The 17902-nt window shown below is 45.7% G+C and overlaps 1 protein-coding gene across 6 annotated transcripts in view; it reads right to left on the bottom strand.

Annotated features, from left to right (window-relative positions):
* Window positions 1-14020, bottom strand: part of trak1a (trafficking protein, kinesin binding 1a) — a 30523-nt gene extending 16503 nt beyond the window's left edge. Inside the window, exons 1-3 of one of the 6 annotated variants that reach the window (XM_084705013.1) lie at window positions 13815-14020; window positions 5572-5766; window positions 5390-5410 (exon numbers count right to left, since the gene is read on the bottom strand). In XM_084705013.1, coding sequence (XP_084561139.1) covers window positions 5390-5402 — 13 coding nt within the window. In that variant the 5' untranslated portion in view covers window positions 5403-5410; window positions 5572-5766; window positions 13815-14020. Of the gene's footprint in view, window positions 1-5389; window positions 5411-5571; window positions 5767-6449; window positions 6777-8391; window positions 8675-13814 lie in introns of those variants that run through there. The other 5 variants (XM_084704967.1, XM_084704986.1, XM_084705022.1 and 2 more) reach the window with 5 other exon arrangements.
* Window positions 14021-17902: the final 3882 nt, after the last annotated feature.

The raw sequence follows: 17902 nt of genomic DNA, 5'->3' as shown, positions 1-17902 counted from the left end.
TACTCAGATAAAACCACATAAAGACATCTACAACACTGTGACAAACATTCTGAAAAACAAGACCAATGAAACAACTGAAACTCACAAATCGATGTTACCTCAGATATTTCACATGGCTCTAAGTTAGAATTCAGATCTGCTCCCTCTAATCATCCCAGGGCATATGATTGCTGTAATTGGATTCACTGTACTATACATTCCAGTTAACCCTGGACATACAAGTGCTTGTATGGGCATCCTGAATGAGGTCACATTCCTATGGAAACTAAACTAAACACAATACAGCCTCCCCCAAGCTAGGCACAATGGCTTTAGCTCCAAACACCCCCCACCCTACTCCACACACACAGACTTTTGCTTTCCACTCCTTTGTGAGGACTTCTGAAGTTCCCAAGTGCTGAAAGCAAAGACCGCCCTTACACACTCATACCTCATACACACACACACACACACACGCACACACACGCACAATGGTGATTTATGAAGAACAGAGGGATGGGTGGAGGTTTTCGGAGGTTGCCTTCTGTTCTAGGGGGACAGGGGGAGTCCAGTGCCAGCTTCATGAATGGTGTCTGTTCTGGGAAGGCGATCAGTATTCTGATGGCCACTCAGCCCGGCTGACCAGCAGAGGACTGGGACTGCTGCCCAGCCATTCCCAGAGGCCAGTTGCCTTCGTTGGAAGTTCTTAGATGTAGGTTATTTGGCTTTAGTTGTCCTCTACTATATCTACTCCAGTCACCCAGGTCCTCCTGTCCCCATTCTCCGTCTCTCTCAATGGCTTCCTGTGTCTCATCATCCCTCTCTGTCACTCCTCATCTCTCCCTCTCTTTCCTCATCTCTCCCGGTTTCTCCCAGTCTCTCCTCATCTCTTCCTGTGTCTCCCAGTCTCTCTCTCTGTCTCTCTCTCTGTCTCTCTTCTGACTCTGTCTCTCTCCCAGTCTCTCCCAGTCTCTCCCAGAATCTCCCAGACTGGTCTACAGTGTCCTTGGTGTCCCTTCTCCCTCGACAACCTGACAAATATCAAAGACCTCGATTAACACACGACCTCCTTCCAGTCTAATTTTAGAATGAACAGAAGGCGAGCCTTTTCTCTCTTACTATTAAACTGATCCACACACGCACGGCTCCTACACTGCACTAGTATGCACATCCACAGTAATGACGTGTTACATAAGTGAATGAAAATAGAACAAGACTTTTATTGGCCTGTTCGCTACATAATCTATGAGGGGAGATAGACCAGGTGATGGAAACCCTCCCCAAGTCTTACACAACAACTGATCACATGATGAAATAAGCCACACCCCTTTTTTGGATATATAACCTATGAATGCGATCAAAGGGATTGAACACGTTATACATCACCCCTGGCTGAGCGTAGGTGAAACGCGTTCGATGTTCAGTCGTAGATTAACTCAACAGCTCTATAGGAGCCACAGAAGGATGCAGACTGGCAGACTGAGCTAGTAAATCATGTTAAAAGGCCAGATTGTGATACAACCGAACAGCATCACATGACTGCTCAACGCCTGTGTCACAGACACCTAGGGTAGTGTGAATACTGGGACCATGACATAGGGTTTTTTATTTTCCTTTCACCCTTCTGACAATATACTAGACACGTTTAAGAGTTTCGAATAGCCCCTTTCAAACAATAGGTAGCTGTTTTCTCTGAAGAAACAAGAGAATTTGACAGTTGAAAACATGCACACACAAACTAGTTCCTGTCAGTCTTTGCCATTGTACTGTTAGCATGAGCACCGTCAATGTTCTTGTTGTACCATAATTCATCTTTGGTGACAATCAACACCAGAGCAACTTAACAACGCACATGCTAGGTACTTTATGTAGCCATAGTAACACTATTGCCCTGATGAGACGCTGGCTCCTCCCAGCCCATCCTCAGTTGAGACTAACTTTGTATGTACGTGACTTTAATGTCTTGAACACATTGCATTTTGCACTGCATTACACAATTGTATCTTTTGTAACATTTGTATTTTTTGTAATATTTGTATTTTCATATTGTAAATTACGGCAAATTTATATTTTATTGTATATTTTATTTAAATTCTAAATCCACTTAGTATTGCTAGTTTATGTACCCTTAGTATAGTTAGACCTCATATAAAACATTTTAAGATTCCTATATGTTTAATGTATGCACTTTCTGACACCTGTTATGACACCTGTTATGACACCTGTTATGACACCCAGCCATCACCGCCGTGTCTAGCCCCCCAGCATGGGACTGATGCAACACAGTGAACAGAAGATGGTAGATACACAGCCTTCTACACAGTCACTCACAGCCTCATAACCATCCCCCCCACACACACTCACACATTATCATGCACACATACCTGACTACTTCTCACATAAATGAAGAGGCAGCTCTCTCCTCAAGTACAGGCTTCCCATTTCCCACTCAGGAATATGACTGTGAACCTGCTACTGCAGCAGCTTCTGGCTCCCAAACAGCCCCACCATCTCACCGTCAGTGCACTCCTCATAGTACCAGTCCAGCTCATAGTAGTCAGCCTCCACAAATCTCTGCTTGCGTCTCTGCATCCTCAGTCTCCTTCAGCCCAGAGGCGCTTCCCCTCCTGTCCCGAGGTCGAGGTCATGAGCCCAGCTTCCTGTCCGTTCGTAACCATCCCAGAGTTTGCTGGCTGTTCGACGCTACGCAACACGGGACACAGCATCCTACCCCTGGTACCCGGCGTGAAGGAAGAGAGAGAGAAAGAGAGCGAGAGAGAGGGAGGAGGAGGAGAGCGCAGCCCAGTCACGGGTTTTGCAGCAAGCTGGTTGCTGGTGACTCAGGAGGTTGGATCACCCAGGGGGAGGAGCAATCGGCAGCAGACTGCCAATCAGAGCTACGCCATGTGAGTGGTGGGGTTCTGTCGTCAGCTCAGCTCAGCCCTCCCCTCTCTCTCTCTCTCTCTCTCTCTCTCTCTCTCTCTCTCTCTCCCTCCCTAGAACGTCCTTCTGTGCGGTTGCCATGGAGACTGCCTCCTGGCTCTTACTCTGTCGGCATGTGAACACAGGCTAGTGCTGCTGGTGGATGATGCTAATGCTAGCGCAGCTACTACAGGAAGGGCAGTGGGTTTATATTTACATATTTACAGACACTATGTAAACACTGGTATCATGCTCATTTAAAGACTTACGTAGCAAGTACAGCTGAGAAATAAGCAAGGTCTCTCAATACAAATCTAACAAGAACCCACCCCAACAAAATGACATACAGGGCAATGTGTTCAATACAGCATGAGACCCTGTGTGTGTTTAAGACACTACATATAATGTATAAATAGGTTAATTGCCGGTAACGCCAAAGCTAATTAGTCACCATGTACAGAAATGAACATCAAGGTGACTCACTGCTTTGACGCAGCTAGCCATAACAACCTCTACTCCTTCAATACACAGTCCTTCCAGGCGAGGCTGGAAGGCTCCACCCTTTAGATATCCTAAGAAATCGAACCAGCCTATTAGGGGAGATCTCCCTGCATGGATTTATTACTGCTGGATAAGACACAACATACCTTTGCTTCAAAGTCACATCCGCTCACAGACCAAAGACAGCTGAGTCATCCCTATGCCCCGTCACTATAAGACTCTCTAAAGCACCCCTCACTAACTAGCTGATGTCTAGCAGAGAGCTCTGTCACCTCAGGTACCCTGCTATTGATTTCCATGGTGGATTGACTGATGTCATTTATGGGTTTGGTGAAAATTCTGTGAGTCAGCTTCTAAAGGATGTCTTTCTACAGGAGTAGAGTATGAAAAGGCAGTGGGTTTAAATGGTTTAACTAGAGATGTTTAAGGCTAATCAACTCAACCTGCCATTGTTGGCCCTAATCAACAAGCTCTCACGGATTGGTGCTTAAGACTCAACGCATGAATCCTTTTGGATCATGGGTTCCAAAATGTCATCCTATCAGACCTTGTGTTTGCATCATTTAGAGAAGTAGTGTCAGAAATCACAACACTGAATCAATTGACCAATTAAGTGACCTCTTGGCCATGTTCAGGCCAGTTCTGATGACATCATGCTAAACACAGAAGGGCAACTCTACCAAAAGATCCTATAGTGATTAAAGCCCAATACATTCATGATATGAAAACAACACCTCAACACAATAAGTCTCAAATATCTGATACAACTACATTTAAAAGCCTTGAATAAGGTATGCATTCCATATAAATAGAGTCTGTATATCCAAATAGGAAAACAGATTGACATTATTTCAGCCCAAATATGACAACAACATAACAGACTTAAAATAGATCAATGCCAACCCTACTGGGTCTGTTGTAGAGACTATTTCTATCCAATTCAGGAGCAGAGATTTGCCTCATTGAAGTGTAGATCTAAAATAGCATTATTAGATAATCAAATGGAAATATAATAGCCAAAAGGAAGGTTATAATGTATTTTTTTATCTTAATTTTATATTATATATTTTTTTCACAGACAGACTGTAACGTAATCAAGGCAAGTCAAATACAGATTTAAGGTCAAAGACAAGGGCAGCTTAGTGTGTGATTAGAACAGGCTTTTCAGCGAGCTGCTGGTCTGACAGACACACACACACACTCGCGCACACACACACACGCGCAAACACATTGTGAGACAGACGTTGAAACAGTCGTCTCTATACCAACCAGCAGACTGGCAGAGTGTCGCCTGGCGCTAGGGCCCAGTGGGTCTGTTTGCTGTGGCAACCAGACCCAGCTGTCTCAGTAACACCCTGTTTGGGCTCAGGGCCATCAGACACAGCTCTCTCTCTCACACTGTTTCTCTCCCTCTCACTCTCTTCCATCTCCCAGTCTCTCTCCCATTCTCCCTCTCCCACGCTCTCTTTCTCTATTTGTCTTCCTGGTTCTCTCATTGTTACTTTCTCAGAGACTGCACAACTGACCTGCTGTATTTGTGACCTTGAACAGTAATATAGTAGTCTATAACATATATTACAAGAATCCATTTAGCTTCTAATTTCAATTGACCTCAAATTTAAGGCTATTTAATTAGCCTACATGGCACACAATACTCACATATAGCTTCCATATCAAATGCCCAAATCACCATTTTGGGCTCTAGCTCAAATCCTCCTGTTACTGATAATTTGTTTTTGTTTTTACCGAAAAGCATATGAAATACATAATCTAATTCATGAAACGTTGTTCCAGATACAGGTTGCAGATACAGGCCACCAGAGGGAGTGAAGGAGCCGTCAGCTCAGTGCAGACTGAAGACCCAAATCAGAAGACTTTTGGCCCTTCTATAATTCTCCAGGAATGCAACCTTTCTTCATCTCCTCCCTCGAAGTCACCCAATCCCTGACCTAACACGATCAGATAGGTGTAAAATCTCAACACCAACCTGACGTTGACATTGTCAGACCTGTGGTTCCACCCGGGGGAAGAGAAAAGAAAGATCTTAACATGATTCCATGAAAGGTATCTACCGCTTAACCAACAGCCAATGGGGGGGGGGGGGGAGATCCAAAACAAACAAATAGGCAAACAAAAAAACACAACCAAACAGGTGTACTGGTCACTTACGGAAGTACTTCAGGGTCTCCTCGATCTGCTCCACGCTGAGGTCCAGGTTGGTGTCGGGGGAGAGGAGGGGCGTGTGCAGCCAGTCGTCGTGGTCATAGCCGTAGATGGAGTCTGCTCTCAGCTGGTAGTGGGGCAGCTGCTCCTCCAGGAGACTGATGATCTCAACCTCTGGAAGATCAGCACTGTTACACACATCTAGAGGAGGGAGGGAGGGAGGGAGGGAGGGAGGGAGGGAGGGAGGGAGGGAGGGAGGGAGGGAGGGAGGGAGGGAGGGAGGGAGGGAGGGAGGGAGGGAGGGAGGGAGGGAGGGAGGCAGGGAGGGAGGGAGGGAGGGAGGGAGGCAGGGAGGCAGGGAGGCAGGGAGGCAGGGAGGCAGGGAGGCAGGGAGGCAGGGAGGCAGGGAGGGAGGGAAAAAGAGAGCGGGAGAAAGAGAAAAAGAGAGGGTAAAGGAAGGGAAAGACAGAAGATGTAAGGATGTTATCATCTAACAATATATTGGATGGCAGTGTTGCACACACACACACACAACTTTTTAAACGTATATACTTATAAACTTCTTCAACTCAATACAACTAAAACAAACCTGACACTGATTTTAAATACTATCACAGAGTTTCTTTTGTTGTATGGTCATATTCTGTAATGAGTGTGAGAACCAAGCAGTGTTTCTGAATCCACTGTACACGTAACAACATAGAAGGCAGTGAGTGTATGAGGACACCAAGTGTATTTTTGAGGAACTACACTGTGTGTCACTTTTTCCCCACTGAGTAAAATGATTTGTTTCCAAAGTACCATTTTGGAACTGTAAAAAAGACTAGTAAAAGACAAATTGATTTTTAACTACCTGAGGTAAACAGGATAGTCAAGCATCTTACCACAACTTTCCGCCATGAGATATACTAATCCTCTCAACACGGAATCCAGATGTCGACAGTGACAAACTTACAAAAAAATTAAAACACGACTGCATGACACATTCCCATGGAGTAAAACATCTGCCTGCGCTGTATGTTCCCAAGTCCCACAGGCAGCTTTCCTACCCAGATGCCGACAGCGAGGGTAGGAGCACTATGTTGCAGCGTGTACTGGGCTGGAGTTTGTCTGAGTCTCAGCCGATGGGAATGATTGTCTCCACTTCCTGTGAGCTCACCAGAGGGGCCGTGCCCTCGAGAATAAAGAAGTCAGTGAAGCTGCTTTCTGCCTGCTCGGTTTATTCTGTCTGTCCGTCTGAGGGAATAACAACATCTCTCTCTCACTCTCTTTCTATCACTCTCTCTGACCCTCTTCCCCCCCCCTCTCTCTCTAACAATGCTGACCCTGATAGCCCCTAATCCAGACAGAATGACTAGCTATGCTGAGACTGGCAAACTGACAAACCCACACGCACACACACATGCAAGCACACACGCCGGGATTCAGCAATCAGAAAAATGTGTAACTACGAAAATAACAAATACTACACGCACACCACAGCAAGACACGGAGGTAAGGAACAACACTTATAATGTATGTATCTCCTAATTTACAACCAGTAAAAGTGTGTCACCAGAACAGAGGGGAGTGTTTAAACACCAAGTAAGGCCCCTGGAGAAGGTACAGCTGCAGGTGGTCACAGCGCTGACAATCGTTCCTGCTTCGTATTTTTAGTCCTGTGAGAGACAGCTGTGTGTCGATATGGCTAGCGAAGCCAGTCTCTTCCCCTGCCCCTTTAATACCTCTATGCTCCCCCCCTCTCCCCCAACTCCCCCTACCCCACTGTCCTTCCTGTCCCCTCTACTCCACCTCACCCCCCCACACTCCTAAAACACATACACAAAACCAACACCCCCAGACCAGAGATCAGATTCCCCCCCTCCCCTCCTCCTGAAGCAGAGAAGGGAATCAGGCTACCCAGGCCACAGATCAGTTCCAGAGGGACAGCTTTAGCGCCTTTGATGTGAAACAGGAACCTTTGTCTTCCAGCTGATAGACGCACTGGCTAGAAAACAGGTTTTGTTTAAGTATCTGTTTGCAAATGCAACATCCACACAGTGGAATGAAGGACATCAGTGCAAAGAATAGTTTAACAGCTGGGACCAAAGTTGAAAAAGCCTTCCTAAAAGCACTTAACACACACAAACATTCACTTTGTATAACGGTAGAAGTTTACAAGGACTGGCCTACAGAAAGACGACACACATAAACACACAGGTAACAGACCTTCAGATCAAACACAGGCTACTTTACCGCAGGTTCAAACAAGCCCATAGCTCACTGTGATCGACCTGCTACTGTACTATACTAGACAGTCCTGGACAGACAGCCTGGCAAGGACAGGCTCTACATCGCTTCTTAACCCGCTCAGCCATGTGTGTTAACGGGACATTTCACCAGATGAGCTAGAACAGAATTAGTAATTCATTTGCTGAACAAAAGCTATTGGCATAAGGCTGTATGTATCTGCTAAGCTTATGTATATCCGTTGACCTCAAACCTTCTGTTGTTGTTATTGTCCTCAGTAAAAAGTACACAACGCTAGCATGCTTACTCTGAGGCAATTCTGTCACTATCCATCCTAACAATCGTGTCACTCGCAATATCCCAATTACTTTTATTGTGAAATATCAATAAACCAGACAAGGCACAGAGCCAAACGTCGGATGTTCAAACTACGGAACAGAAATTCAAACTTGAAACAAACTTTCAGGCTCTGTCAAAACCTTGTGAAAACCTCCCAGGCTTTGGAAACAAAGACAGTACCAAAAAGAGAAGAAAACATTTAATAAAAAAAAGTTCTGGCCTAGTGTCCGGCTCAAAGTCCCGGTGTCCTGTACTCACTCATGGTGCTGCAGCCCCTCGTCTCCTCGCTTACATTCTCCACTTCGCCAGGAAAGGGCAGGGCCAAGAGGAGCCAGAGGGAGGGAGGGAGGGAGTGGGAGGGAAAGTGAGCAGAAAGAGGAGAGAGAAAAAGAATCAAGAGAGATTCGAGGAGCAGGAAGAGGGTGAAATAGTACGGAAGAGTAAGTGGAGAGAGAGAGAGAGAGAGAGAGAGAGAGAGAGACAGAGAGAGAGAGAGAGAGAGAGAGAGAGAGGGAGAGAGAGACAGATAGAGAGAGGAACTGGAGTGAAAGCAACACTGTCCACTCTGGACAGTCATGGTTAGCATGCCAGTGACGGTAGTCACAGTTGAGGCCCCCTCCCCCTTCTCCCCTCTGCCCTCCCCTTCCCTAATCTCTCCCACCCCCCCCCCCCCTCTTCCCAACCCTCTCCAGTCCCAAAAGCACCACCCCAAACCACCAGAGCCCCCCCCTCCCTCACATACACACACATACTGTAGCCAGTGCTAGCCTTGGCTGTAGCCCCTCCCTCGCTGTCCCTCTATCCTGCCGCCAGAGTCTAAACATAGCCTGGCGGCCTTCTGGCCCACCGAGAGAACATTTCTGCTGAACCAACCAAGCCTAGCCTAGCCTAACCTCATCTAACCGAGCCTTGTCCTTCTCATCTCATCACCCTCCTGACCTGCATACACAGTCAGGCAGGAGGCTCAGGGACTGAATCACTTATTGGAGAACGCAGCAGACCCTGTATCTGCAGAAGTGCATCTGTGACAGGTACAGTACTACTGTACACTACTGTACTTTGAACTATAGGAGAGGATTGACTGAGGGGAGGTTCCACAACACAACTAGGATGTTAGCTGTAGATGATACACACACCTCCCCCCTACTGCTCCAGGCTGTCACCTGTAAAGATGATTCCGGACTTGTGTGTGGATATTTTCAAACACGTCTTTGTAGCATTCTGCTAACTCTGGTTTCCACCACTGCCACTCAAGGCTGCCACAACAGGACAAATGTCAGAGACGCACTGACGTGAAACAGGAGAGGAACAAACATTAAAACCATCCACTACCCATTCCTCACACACACACCAACAGGCCTGTTTCATACCATCAGAGAAACAGCGTAGCTTGTCTATAAAGCAACTCTAAACTATCTATTTCATGTCTATCCCAGTATAGCAAAGTTACGATTCGTGTGAAACCGCCTGTGTGAATCACGCCTAAGGAGATGCCGGATAGTGTGTTGGCCACCAGCCACGAAAGATATGCAAACATGGCTATTCCACACGTCAACAGTGATGGGGCAGGCAGCCGCGTAATCTGATTCAGGCTGCGTTCCGCCTCGACTCATCGGCCGATTGTAGGATGTAGAAACAGAGCAACAGCTGTTGAGATGAAATGCGAGGCAGATTGTTTGCCCTTCCGCGAGGCTACCAATAGGTTCTGTAGATTGATAGGACAAGCCTGTTAGTAGAGAAAGATAGGCCAAATGACTGTGTTAGCCCTCAGCATCTGCTCTACAATCACTTGTGCATATCTGGGAAAATGTACAGTTGAGCCACAAATGCACTTGGCTTAGAAGAGGGCATTCAGATTTATACCAGCCAATCACAAGGTACGGTGAGCTGTTGGTCTTCAGCAAGAGTTCCAGGCCTGGCACATGTCCACAGTCATACAGGCACTCTCCTAGACAGCCGCTCACTTGGCCCCACCCACAGCACCATGGCAACAGGGTCCTACAAACTGGGGGCTGGTATGTTGGTCTGATAGTCTGGTCTAAAGAAGAAAACTTAAAAGAAAGGTATCTAGTGGTGCTTGTTACAGGACACACGACAGCCAAAAGCAGTAGGACACTTCACAAACATTTGTATGAAAAAACAAAGAGTTAAGAGTTTAAAGTAAACTACAGAAGGTTTCACTCTGATATGACATCAGCATTGCTGCTGTGTCTAGTTTTAGGAGTGGGTAGTGGCAGATATTTTTATGTTTCTTAACCTTGCTAAGAAGAAAGATTTGCAGCTAGCCAGTGCTGTGAGTCACTCAGTCCTACAACGGAGGCTTTAGCTTACTGGACTAAGGTGCAAACAAGACTCCTTATTTCTGTGTTGATCCACCAACAGACTGTTTCCATGGAAATAGGGGATTGCGTATATGTGGGATTGCGATGTGTGTGGTTAGGAAAACTGCCCATCCTGAGTAGACAGAATCATGTGGTCTGAGTGTGTCGTGCACACAAACACTATCTGGAGATCTCTTTGACATGTCTGGGTTTGTTCAACATTTAAAACGAATGGCAGACACAAACGCACGCACAAACATGCCAAGGTAAACACAAACAAAAACATGCAAAGGACGATCTACAGTCAGAACCTTGTTCGAACAAACAACCGTTAAAAGTCTTACCCAGGAGAGTCTAGAGAAGACAGAATCACATCCAGACACCTCTTATCCAGTCAGATTGTCAACAAGAAACCCCTCACAAGAACTTTGAGTTCATTGAACATGCTAAAAGTTAATATTTAGTCCCAGTAGGGGAGGTCTGAATACACCAGAACACCCATCTGACAGCCTTGTATCAATTTGGCAAAAACAATATGCAAAAATTTCTCTCAGTCTCAATATAATGGTGTAATATTGCACACGGAAGATGGATTAAAAAAAAACATGTCTTTAGTAGGTTGTTATTTTAGCTTAACTTCTAACTTTATTTACACTGTGTACTTGCCCTTGTTTTTTTACTAACTGATGTATATTCTGTGTGAATACATTGAGAGCACAGTGTAAACCAGATCCCTTGTGTGTGTACGGCCAATAAAGCTTATTCCGATATATATATTTTCTGGGTGTGTTAAAAAATATTTCCCCTCTGGAATGTAGTGGAGTACCTTAAAGCAACTAAACACAACAGGGAATCCAAATACAATCTTGTTTACTCAGTATCAAATGTCCTTCCCTGCTGACTAATGAGCATGTCTTCATTGAATGACTAAGTTCTGTGATAATGTGTCATATATACTTACCCTCAAATTAAAATGTACAAAGCAAAACCCCCATAAAATGAAGTCACATCATTACTGTGACAGGCCTATACTTCTCCTTGGGAAAATAAGAGTTCCAGCCAGTGTAAGTTCCAGCCAGTGAGTTACATCACAAGCAGCCTTATGTTCTTGTTACCAAACATCCTCCATCTACCTCAACACTTTACATCACCACCAGGAACCATGGAGAATTACAGTCTCCCATGGCAACCGGCAAAGCATGAGCATGGCCCATCGGCAACTCCATTCAGTTCTTTGTGTTCATTCATGCTCTGGGCTCGGCCAATCAGAGGAGACCTCCAAAGACTGAGGGCGAGGCATACCCCGGCCCCAGTGACACTGTGGGTGAATCCTCCTACATAAGCTCCAGCTTATGTAGGAGGCCTGACAATGGGAAGCGAAGAGGGAAGAAAATCTACCTGCAGCATACTGAGAGACCTAGAAAATCCTATCCCCAAGATAATCAAGCGAATGACCTCCCCCATTCAGAAACTGTCAGTCTATGGTTGCTCTCTGACGGGTACCGGTCGCCAGCAGGGGGCAGCACTGACCCACAGCTACCCAGAGCAGCGTGTTCACACTGGACGCACACATGGCAGGTCTTCCATGCCCTTCAGCTCACTCCTACACAACACACTACACTTAAACTAGACAAGTCTTGATCCTTCCCATCAACTACCTAAACAGAGTGATGACAATCAACACCCCAGCACCCTGAATAAGGCCAAAATGAGGATGTTCAGAAGAGCCTCTCCCCTCAGTCAGAGGAAGTGTCCACATTGACGCTGCCTCGTGGCCTCCTGGGAGTTCTCATGACAGGATGTGACATCAGCAGGTTACCCAGAGGCCAGTTTCTCACCACATCCACGCTGATGCCGTTACTCCCCTACAGCTTGTGGCCTCACTGCGGCCTAGACTCTAGACTCCTGCCTTGAACAACACAATCCCCTCTGGTGCCGCCTGCTGCTTTTTCAGCTAGCCTCCAACCGGTCTTTCAGAGCGGGGACACAGTGAAATAGCGGAGCACAGGCCATTAGGAGCAAACTGACAAGGTACAGATCAAATGGGACTGTGGAAATGCCCTGGGCTGGGCTGGGCTGGGCAGCTTTCAGACAGACAGCTGTGTGTGGCTTGTTGATAACTCGACAAAGAGACAGCTGGGTAGCAAACTGTCCCTGCTGATCTGGGCTGTCACATTTTCAATGCCCAGACAGGCACAGGCATACAGTGCACACACATTCATTCATTTATTTGAACAGATTGACAGAATTGTGAGTTTTTCCCCACAAGCTCTGTCCCCTTGCTTGAAGCTTACAGTACCTAGTGAAGTATCCTTGCAAGCATTACCAGACAGTAGATCCGACTGCTACAGTGTATTGGGCTGACTAATGCACCGTTGAGAGTACCGGGCTGACCGAGAAACTTCCGATGCAGACAGATCAATCTGTCTGTCTCAGGGGTGAGAAATAAAACATGAATGAGTGAAAGGGAGGCAGAGAGAGATGGTAAAATAAAATGTGCATGTGTGTGTGTGCATGTGTGTGCATGTGTGTGCAAAGGAGAGGAAAACGGGGACAGTGAGAGAAAGACAGAGGGGTGCCACTACACTAATGATGAGTCAATATCTGCAAATTATTTTAGGAATCTGTGCGTCTGTCTGTGGCTTGATCATTGCACAAATTAGAAAAATTGTTCAGTGTCTTCCACAGAACCCAAGGACGTGCAGTGGCGCATGTGATGTTGTTTGGATGGATCCGTTTTTATCAGTATCATAAGGAGGAAGGTACACAAACAACTCACGCTCCATCCATGTGTTTAGTAGCCTACGATGTAGCCCTATACTGGGATTGACAAATTGGCAATATGTTTTGTATTTTAGGGTATACTGTCACTTAGAAGCTAACTTTTATATTGCTATAACAGTGCAGATACGGCCGGATGAGCAATGCTGATTGAGGCACAATAGTTTGAATCAGCTTCTTTGAAAGGTTTTTCTTTATGCATGAACTGCTGGATAGCTAACTAACAGAAAGATGATATGAAGTGGATACTTTATAGAGAACCCTGAATGTTGTTGTTGAAATGATGTCTTTACTGATAATCCATGTAGATGCACAGTCATACTTCTGCAATTATATCTCTAACCAAACTGTAAAAAAGGTTTTACCTGTGCACACAAACTCAGTGCAATTCAGTTAACATCAAATCTAGTACAGTAACCAACATGTTAATCGCCAGCTGCACCACAGACTAGTTCTTAATAAATAACAAAACATTGGATTGTTGCTACCTCTGGCTTGTCTCTGAGAGACTGTGTTGTTTAGGTGTTTGTGTTGTTCAAGCATTTGCATTGCTTAGGTGTTTGTGGTGTTGCAACGTACCAGTGATGGTCCCGGCATCTCGATAGAGAAAGGCGTCCAGGGTGATGTCCTGGGTGCTGGTTTCGCTCACATACTGCTCCTCATTGGAGGGTCCACAGGAGCGTCTGGGGAGACGAGCTTGGTGGTTGGAGCGTTTTCCGAGGGGCGGGGTGGAGGCAGAGGATGAGGTGTGGTGTTGTAGAACTGGGGCGTCCAGCTTGGCTGATGTTCATAGGGGGGCGCCAGGTGCCATGGGCGGGGCAGAAGGTGTCTCTGAAGGTAGCCCACCAAACACAAACCCTGGACCACAAAGCAACACACTGCAGTAGATTATATCAAACTCCACCAGACCAGATCCCGAGCAGAGAACCTACAGTAAAGACAAATAAGAAAACACAATTAGAGGCTAAAGCCCTAGTTGTTATTCACAATATGATGATGCAATTTTAATCAGTGACCTAGTTATGATCTGATTCACAAGCTCAGCACAAAAATTATTTTGTGATAAAGTTGATACTTGAGGGCCATACAGACGGACAATATAAAGCGACATGCAAATATATAACTTCATATACATGTACATGAATGGTGCATACTAGGTAGGGGACATTACATGAATACTGCTAAATCTATGAGACATTCATCTACAGATATCTATGTGGAACCGTAGATATAAATTGTTACTGCTACTTTGCAACATACAAAAAGCCCCTCAGCCCAACATCTTTAAAAATCTTCTTTCTTCTCTTCCTCACCCTTTCGCCCACTTCCTTTCCATGTCTACTATTTGGGGTCAGCTCTTTTCCTCCAGCACTCTGGGGAAAGCGCTAATTTGGGTCAGACATTTTCCATTGACTTGTACTATCGCAAAGATTCTACTAAAGACATTCAACTAAAGGCTTCTTCTGAAGATGGGTCTCAACTTGAGATCTGAACCAGGTGACCAGAGCTAGTAACTGGTACATGTGACCAGCTGGTAGACTTAACAAAGATGTCAAAGTGCTTATGAGGTCACCCTTTAGGTGAGGTGTGTGTATTCCAGTACATGCAAACATACACACACACACACACATTTATACAGTATATACTATATGCACAAATGAATGTGTGCAATCACACACAAACGCAAACACACAAAAATAACAAAACTAGACAGCAGGCAGTTGAGAGAGCCCCTAAGGGCTGTAGTCTTTGTAACGTGACCTCTAGAAAGCTTGTAATCTAAGGCTCCAACATTAGACATGTGACCGATGCGCACAACATGTCGTCGCATCCTGAAACCAGGTCATCCCACATAAAAGCTTCAAAACATATGGACTATGCACAGAATTTAAATACATTGGTTATATAACTAAAACATAGTGTTCTACCCAAGCCAGGAACATGCCCGACAGATTTGATACCATCTTTCTATACCTATGATCTATGTGTCCTAACCTAACACCTAGGACTGTTCTATGATAAAACCTCCGCTCTCTACCCCCCTCTAACCCACTGCCAGGGTGCAACTAGAGAAGCCCCAGGACTGCAGACCTCCAAGAGACCGATAACAGCCAGATAGGAGAGTGAGAATGAGCGAGAGAGACACACATAAAGTTACAAGGCCACAAAACAGCATCCAGATACACAACACTGTGATGTTAAATATATGCAAGGTTCACATTTGAGTCAACTGGTCTATTCCGCCTTCCCAGAAAGCTGCTAGGAAGGATCTGTTGGACGGTTTGAGAGCATACAGCCACTAGTGCCAGCCTGTGCCAACCGTGCCCCTGCCCTGCGCTAGGTGGCATGGCCTCTTCACGTGGAGGAAGCCGAGCGCATACTGATCACATCACCAACGCCTCCATAGCCTGTGGACACTGGGTTGGTAGCTACAGCTGCTGACACACACACACACACACGTGAGGTTACTTGAGCTTGTCTCCCCCCAGCAATGCCCACAACAGCCAACTGCTCTCTAAAAGATGTGTCAACATCTGAACAAGGTGTAGGAAGTGGAGGATTTACTGAAGCAAGACTAGGCCGTTCTCTGTGGTTGTGTGTGTGTTCTCCTTTCCCCTATCCTGTCAAAATCCCATTGTCACATTAGGTCAGTTACCCTTTATGACAGAGTAGAACATTAGTGGACTAGTGGGGGTTAAACACACACACAAACATGCCCACACACACACACACAATCACAGGCACATGGAGGACTGTGTAAAGCTGTCAACTATATGAACAGAGTCCAAGTGAAAAGCTCATATTTCTTCAAGTGCGTAAGCGATGCTGAAACATTGGTGCCATCCTGTACCAATCCCTCTAGACTTTGTGTGGATACACAAGGCATCATTCTACCTTCACAGCAACAGTTTTCATGCAAGTCTTCTTTAAAGTTTTTAACAGGTTAAGAAATGCCAGTTTGAGATATTTCAGTGTTGCAAATAGGAAGTTACAAAACAATGCAGTTTTACTCTAATTCTACTTAATAACACCTTGGCTGTGGTACCCAAATCCGACTCACATCACATTGCTTAACCACAGTAGCAGGGGTGGCTTAGAGCACCACTCTTATAATAAGGCACTGCCGTCTACAGCATCAACTAACGCGCTATGAATGGGACTCAAAATCAAGAATTGTCAAAGCCTTTTATCCTCAGTCTTCGTCTGACCATGAGGCCACCCTATTGATCTAGTGGTAGATGGTAGAGACAAACTCACGCACGCCCACCCACCAGCTAGTCACTAAAGTGCTCCAAATGACCACCCTGGGAAAGTTCCATTGGATTCCTTTAGCCAGAACAACCGGGCAGAGGTAAAAGCATCATGGAGCTGCAAGGCCGAACTGTATTGACATGTGCTCAAGGCAACAGTCTACTAACAAGTCCGGACACATTGGTTGAATCGTGTGTGGTTCCTACTGAAAGTGTGCCGGTGTGTGTGTGTTTGACGAGTTCACTGTTTCACTGGTGAAGCCGTTTCAGAAGAGCTGGAAACAAGGCCAAAGACAGTAATCATCACAGAAGCGGTAAATATAGACAGAGAGGGACCATAGACTTGGGTACACAAGCACACACACCTCAGACACACACACATACACATCTAAGAAGAACACAAAGAGACACCGAGCAGAAAGGAAGAGGGGATTTTCATCTATTCCACGGCGGTTTGCCATGTCATCCTGATGAAAGACCCCCCGAGCGCTCGACAGAGTCGTGACTCAGTCTCTTGTCTCTGGGTATCTAAATATACACCGCTTAAAATAGACACCCAGCTGGATAGGCCATACACATGCTTCTGTGTGTGTCTTGTATTCCATCACATTATAGTACTGGTATACCTTGTAGGTGAGTCACAGTGTACAACAGACCCTCTGGCTCACCAAAGGGCGGCCCACTAACAGAGGCTGGTGTATCAGCTGAGGAAGCTCATTAGAACTACAGTGAATGTCTATTGACAGGAGGGTAAGCCTTGAGCAAGGGTTAATGTTTGGGGTCATATTCTGCATTTGGCTCTCCTGTTTGACAGAATAATGACAACAACCAGGTCAAATACATTCAATGAAGTTATCAACTGAGAGGGACTGTGACCTTATATTTGGCTACACATTTGAATTAATTGTGGATGGATGGATGGCTGGATGGATGTGCTTGCGTGGAGTGCTTTTGAGCTTGGCATAGATACATGAGACGTTACTAAAAAGACGTGTCTGGCCATTGACCAACTTTTGAAGATTGGTAGCACATAAACAGAGGACCTCCTTCAGTAGAGTTTGGTGGGAACAACAGAAAGCTCATCAAATAAACAGCTACAGCTGCAGCTAGCTGAAATGGAGGCTGGGGTCGACCTGACCCATGATCCGACCCATATAAGGGCATGGAAAACCAGAAGTCATACCAGTGATTCTGCTGACATTTATAACATAAGTACATTGTGTTCACACTTGGATGACCTCATAAACAGATTAGGATCCACTGGTTCCAGCTAGTCCACAAACAGAGCCTTACCAAGGTTAAGCAGGTTATTGTAGTTAGACATGTAACAGTCCTAACAAGATAATGTTTTGTTTATGGCTATTGTCAGCCATGCCAGAATCAGTTTGCAGTGATTGTGGTGTCTGATATTTGAAG

The sequence above is a fragment of the Hypomesus nipponensis genome, chromosome 2 (genome assembly GCF_054491055.1).
Source record: "Hypomesus nipponensis isolate SF chromosome 2, ASM5449105v1, whole genome shotgun sequence".
In the NCBI taxonomy this organism is placed as follows: Eukaryota; Metazoa; Chordata; class Actinopteri; order Osmeriformes; family Osmeridae; genus Hypomesus; species Hypomesus nipponensis.
This window is presented reverse-complemented; position numbering and strand designations above follow the sequence as displayed.